Source organism: Hordeum vulgare, chromosome 7H (assembly GCF_904849725.1).
Source record: "Hordeum vulgare subsp. vulgare chromosome 7H, MorexV3_pseudomolecules_assembly, whole genome shotgun sequence".
Taxonomy (NCBI): domain Eukaryota; kingdom Viridiplantae; phylum Streptophyta; class Magnoliopsida; order Poales; family Poaceae; genus Hordeum; species Hordeum vulgare.
Window position 1 is genome coordinate 492,898,891 of NC_058524.1, and position 6,455 is coordinate 492,905,345.

The following is a 6,455-nucleotide window of genomic DNA, read 5'->3' on the forward strand; positions in this document are numbered from 1 at the left end:
GGCTGGACACAATCCGGAGGCCCAGAGCCGTCAAGCAGCCGCTGGGGACGACCCTAAACAGGCCACCGATGTGCCAGACCGGCCTCGCGCACCCCTCCCCCACAGGCCTCGCCGCAACAGGCCGGTAAGTGCCTCGCCGATCCTGGTGACGGCAGTTGATGGCGCTAGCAAGGCGGAGGGCAACTAGGTGCCAGCGGCCGCAAGGTGGCGACACTACTGAGTGAAGAGGCGGGCGACGAGCTGAGGCAGACGAGATTGTGCTGGAAGCTACTAGGTGAGCACAAATATGCTCACGTTGTGAGGAGGAGAGCAATGGAAGGAGGATGATGTTCTGTTTATTTTATTTTTTTACCCAGAAAAAAGGCTGTGAGGAGGAGAGTAATGGAAAGAGGACAGTGTTTGGTTTTTTTAGCATCGATGGTGTTGGTAAAGTGGTGGACGGAGTAGCTGCCCCCCCGCTGGCTGTTGACCGCGGCTGAGCGAGCTTGCAGGTGATTTTTACGGATTTAATTTTAATTCATTCCTTTTACGGATCTGGCAACCGAGATTGTTGGCCGTTGTCCATTATTTTCTTTTTTAGCATCGACTGTTGTTAATCTGATTAATTCCTTTTACGGACCTGTGCGAGCTTGCAGCCTTCGTTTTGTTCTCCAATCCAATCAAACTGATGCATGGATGGATGAAATCCAATAGCTCACGCTTCTTCAATTATCTGTGGCTATTAATTGATTTTTTCTTTTTTTATCTTTTGTTTTCCTATTTTATGGTTATTTGAACTGGCAATTTTATTTTCAGCAAAAAAAATGATCGAGATTTAATACAGGTTAATCTTACGAAGTTTTTACAAATATTGATGAAAACTTAGTTCAAATTATGACATATTAATATTTTCATCATCTCAAGTCAATATTACATCTTATTATTCATATTTTTTGAGAAATATTCTCATCTCCTTACTAGTCATTTCTCATACTTTTCTAAGATTGTGTGTGTTCTGTATAACAAGTCGTTATGTTTGTTCCAAGCACAAGCAATGCACAAAATTGCAAATGAAACTGTTAATTATATAAAATTAATTAATTATAATAAAAAAATACAAAAACCGATTTTTTTTTTTAAATTTATAGCCCGTTGTAACGCACGGGCATTTGTACTAGTATACAAAAGTTATTGAAGATGCTCTTAGAATGTATTTGCAAACATCACGAACAAGGACACCGTACGCCATGGATATCTTCTAATAGCGTGTACCCTCCATTCCGGTACATCCTTGAGTGAGTCGCCCAATCAAACTATGTGTGACGTAACATTTGTGTACAAGTGAGTTATGTGAATCACATGGATGTAATAGCACACTCGTGGAGTGTGAACCAAATTAAAGGAGGGGCAGAAAGGTTAAGGAGATTAGAAAAGCCAAATTTTTTACGAAATAGACTTTCGCTCCGCTATATAGATATAACAACCATCCAATACACTAAAGACCTCCATGCTGGAACACGCAGCACAAGAATGCCAAAAAAAGAGAAATTAAAAAATAAATAAAGACAACACAGTCGATTCGATGAAAACGAGGCTGATCCCAAACTGTTGCGCCCTCCGAAGAAATCGACCACACTCCTAACACTTCAGACTATCACATAACAAGCAACACCTTTAGGAAGGAATGCGACGGTGATGACGCTGCTGCCCAGATATATCCTAGGGTTTCCGTCGTATGCGGAGGGGCGTGGGTGAGTGGGATACCCGACGCCCTTCAGGAAGGAACGACGGCGCCCACAGGCGTCGCCACGTCGGTGCCACGCACACCGACAAGGATTTCTCCTGTTCACCACATGCCCCCATCCCTACCGACCCGTCACGCTCCACCAAACGTGCCGCACGCCAACATGCGCTACCACGATCTAGGAGAAACCACTGCCGTCTCATCATGGAGAGCGAAACGAGACCGACGGGCCCTAGAGGGAACAACCGAGAACGAGGAGGAACAGAGTCAGCAGCCACACGGGAGGGAACAACCTCCACCGCCCTCGACGGTCACCGACCGGACGCAGCAAGGGGAACACACCACACATGTAGGCTCGATTGAGCCCTTAACGGCTCGTGAAGCTCCTGTTGTCGCGCTGCAGTGGTTGTGTCGTCGTCTCTCCAACCCCTCGCACGAGCCACCCCCTATGTCCATCGGAGCCGGCGTAGGCGAAGCCAAGCCAGGCCCACCCAGACCCTAATCGAGCCCCAAATGGCCCAAGTCTGGGCCGAGAGAACGCCGCGGCCAACCGCCGTGCCAGCCCGCCTCCAAATGGCCGCACCACCACCTCCTCACCATCCGGAGCTGCGTCGCCCGAGGCAGAGCCGTCGCGGGAACCGCCGCTACCCGAGGAGCACTGCCACGCACCCGCGACGGGATGACCACGTGGAGCCGCCGAGCCAGAAGCCGGACCATAGCAGCCGCCCGCAGCCCGCGCCGCCAGGAGCCAGATCGAGCCGTCGGCCGACCACAATCCGCGCGAGGCGCGCCCCACCATGGAAGCCACCACGCCACCACAAGAACTCCCGGATTTGACGGGCCGCCGCCATCCGGAGCGCTTGGATCTGCGTCACCGAGCCCCGCCATAGCCTAGTGCCTCCGGCAGCCAGCTGTCCCGTACCGGCCAGGGGGTCCTCGAGGAGGGGAGGGAGCGACCCCGTCGTCACCCATGCCGGCCTCGCTTTGCCCAACGGCTACTCGGGGCAGTGGCGAGGGAGAGGGAGAGGCCGGAGGAGGAGGGACTGGGGCCGGCGGCTAGGGTTCCTCTCCATTGCCACGCGGAAGCAACGAGGAAGGAGGAGGGGAGGAGGGGAATGGGGGGAGCCGAAGATGGAAAATTAGCTGGGGTTTAGCAGTAATGCAAGCTTATCCTTGCAATCTTCGTCATGCGCGCGGCGCGGGGGGGGGGGGGGGGGGGGGGGTGGCCTGACTGAAGTAAGTTCTCCATTGCGCGCGCTTGAACTTGGGGCACACAACTTTGTTTTCAAAGTGTGTGTGTGATGGCATTATCACATTTCCTGCTAACATGTGACATAGTTCAGATGGGCTTAATAGTATGTATCTACAGTGCAATTGCCATCGACTTCGGAACCATGACCTCCATCCACCTCAATACCTCTTCTTTCTTTCTCTTTCTTCTTGCTTCCCTCTCTCCTTCCCCACTCTGTCCCTTTGTGCCATGTGCCAAACGTTTACTAGCACTGGTACAGTTAAGGCCATCTCACACGGTTAAAAATTGCTTTCACAAACAGAGATTAGAACCGTTGCCTTGCCATGTTGTGCGATAGATGGGGGGTGTGGGTGTGCATCCCACACACTGGGGATAACCGTGTGCGATAGACTTCAAGGATGCAAAAGTTTTAGCAAAAGCAAATGTATGAGATACCTGTGTCCGGCCTGCGTCGGATGACGGTTTTCGGAGGAGTGGAGGAACATGCCTCGGTTCAGAGAACGGTTCGGAGGTTGAAGACTATCATCCAACCCTCCATTTTTTTATGCAACGGCCCAGATACTTAACTGCCACAAGAAAAAAAAATCAGGCTCCTAATGTATTGGCGGTCCCATACATGCATACAGACATACTTCACACTCACACGAAAGACACATCATGTAGAGCAAACCAAAGTAGGGTGCCGCACCGCTGCTTATTCAAGCTTGAGTACGTACACGACATTTATTTAGTCCCCGTACATATCCGGGATACATGGCGCTTTGTACGTATATATGCTGTATGCAGCAAAGTAGTCTTATTTGTGCGCCGCAAACATGGTTCGGATCCAGCACTTAGTGGTTGGCGACGATCTGCTGCGCCTGGGTCTCATACTTAAACCCGTAGGGGCTCTTTTTAGAGCTATCCGCTGAGAAGATGAAGATCCCCGGCAGCTTGCCCTGCCGCTGGAGCTCCTTGGCCGCGCTGATCCCTTGATCCGGCGAGAGCAGGCCGGTGACGTCGCCGGTCTTGAAGCTGGCGAGCAACTTGGAGCCGCCGGAACCTGGGTAGTTGCGCGCCTGCTCGTTGTAGAACTGCATGTAGTACTCGACGTTGGTGTTGGCGCCGTAGCCGTAGAACTGGAAGTTGACATAGTCGATGACGCCGGAGTACTTCCTCCAGAGAGGCTGGTAGTACTTCTGGTTGACCGGGTGCTCGTAGGGCGCGATGGAGGTGCGGATGTTGGGGAACCGGGCCTTGAGCTGGGTGAGCAAGCGGCCGATGCCCTCCACGAACGTGTCGACGTCGGTGCCGAAGTGCTCGTAGTCCACGTCCACGCCGTCCAGCCCGTACTGGGTGATCATGGTGGAGAGGGAGGACACGGCGTTGGCCACCCACGAGTCGACGGAGGTCGGGGCGTATGTGGCGTTGACGCCGGTGTTCTGGACGGTGTCGCCGCCGAGGCTGACCATGATGCTCAGGTTAGGGTGGGCCGCTTTGGTGGCGGCCATGGCGGCAGGGGTGAGGTTGCCCGTGTCCCAGAACGGCCTGAAGACGCCGTTGGTCGGCGTGGGCTTGGACTGCTGGCTCGCCAGGTAGTCGATGGCGAAGGCGAGGATGAAGTGGAAGCTGACGCCGGTGTTGACCGGCACGTCGGTGAACCGGACGCCGGTGAACTGCGCGCCGATGTACTCCCGGAAGAGGTACCCGTTCGTCATGGTTGGCTACCTCAGTGGATCGTATGAAATCTAGCTCAGTGGATCGACCAAATGACATGCATGATAGACATTCTCCGAATTTATAGCGGCTGTGCGCTGGCTCGCGTGCGGCCGCTTGCATGCCACGTACGTCCAGACCATGTCAACAATGGCGTGCTGCTAGTTTCCGCATCTGTGAGAAGTGTCGTTGTTTTGACGGATCTTCGGGCGACGCGCGGGAACATCGTCACACGTTAGCTCTCATGGCAGCTGCTCTCAGCCTGACGCTGCAGAGATTTCCATGCTCCGAAGTTGGGTACAGTACACCCAGGCGACTAGGACATCACAATCACATGCCCATTCAGTTGCGGAACCTTTCAGACTAATTACACTGGACGAGAACGCCAAGTGCGATATGCCCTCGTGGGTTGTCGGCACATTCTCTTCGGGCATTAATTTGTTAGGCCACTCTTACGCGTAGAATTCCACCTTATACTAACGTACGGTATTGACCGGGCGTACAGGATGTCAAAGATTTTTCCAGTCACGATAGTGAAGACACATGCAAGGTGTACTATCCGTGAGTTTGAGTGTGACCTCTTAACCTTTTCTTTAGCGAAGTCTGGCCTCTTAAACCATCTCGTCATGTCGTCACCTCTTCTCCGGTTAACATTTGAGAAAGCATAGTTCTCCTGTACTAGTGCGCTGGAGGCGAGGTCGCGGCATGTATGAAACGAGCTGCGCCGGCAACCGAATGGAGTCGTGCACCATTTATTCCCGAAAGCCGAAACGGATAGTGCGACTGCTCACTACTACTATAGAAAACTCAGCACTACTCCTATCGTGCTACAGCTAACCACTAGTAATACCGTTGGTATGGGCAGCGTTACTGGTAAGTAGTGTTAGCAGTAGCGCTTCCCAGTCTAGTGCTATTGATAACTATAGTAGTGGCGTTTGCTCATAGAAAACGTTGTTGCTAAACCATGCTACTGGTAAGTATTACCAGCGCTACTGTTAACTTTTACTGCTTTTATAGATTTGCATCCTCTATTGTTTTCTTTTGACAAAACAGTACTGGTAGTAGTAGTAAATAACAATACAACTACTACTACTTTGTATACGAATATATATACACGCGCGACCAACCAGCCGTATACATGTACTACAGTAGAGTAGAGATACTATATTACTACCCTAGTCTACTCATTGAAAGAAACACTTGGTAGCCTGAAAAGAGGTCCGATAGTGCTGTGCATGCATGTATATGCATTGGTGTTAGGACAAGGAAGACGATATCAAAAAAGAAAAGAAAGAAGGAGAAGGAAGACGATGCATGTGGGTCGAAGCGGCCTTACTCATGGTGGCAGACTCCTTCACGTCGTGACCTGTCATATCTGATAGGGCTCCGGTGATGATCGTCATATCCAAAGACGACACAAGGTTATCCCGGACTGAAGCACGCGACCTTTAGACTCGATCCAACGAGGAACAACACTCATCGGGAGTCCCTGTTCAATACACAGATGTAACATACTTAGCAATGAAGTTTAGCTTAAAAATTAATGTATGCAAAAGATGCACCGAGGACAAATAGTAAAAATCTTACCATCTTTCCTAAATAGATGTGATTGTAGTTTAATACGCACACTAGTAGCCGCACATTTTGAGTACTAATATCTCGAAGTCCAGGAAAATACTCCTAATTCCAGGAAACTGGAGGCAACTATCAGGAAACTTATATGATAGATCACTATTACTCAATATGCAGCGGCAACATGGTGGACAGTCCCTCACCGATATTTGG

At 51.0% G+C, this 6,455-nt stretch overlaps 1 protein-coding gene across 1 annotated transcript; it reads right to left on the reverse strand.

Annotated features, from left to right (window-relative positions):
- Nucleotides 1-3,552: 3,552 nt before the first annotated feature.
- On the reverse strand, nucleotides 3,553-4,720 carry LOC123410355 (chitinase 1-like). The gene has a single exon (XM_045103282.1). It carries the CDS (start codon nucleotides 4,670-4,672, stop codon nucleotides 3,809-3,811), a length of 864 nt encoding a protein of 287 aa, XP_044959217.1. The 5' UTR covers nucleotides 4,673-4,720; the 3' UTR covers nucleotides 3,553-3,808.
- Nucleotides 4,721-6,455: the final 1,735 nt, after the last annotated feature.

What these genes read in the sequence shown, in the direction of transcription:
- LOC123410355 (XM_045103282.1), bottom strand. Translation starts at nt 4,672, where the DNA reads ATGACGAACGGGTACCTCTTCCGGGAGTACATCGGCGCGCAGTTCACC.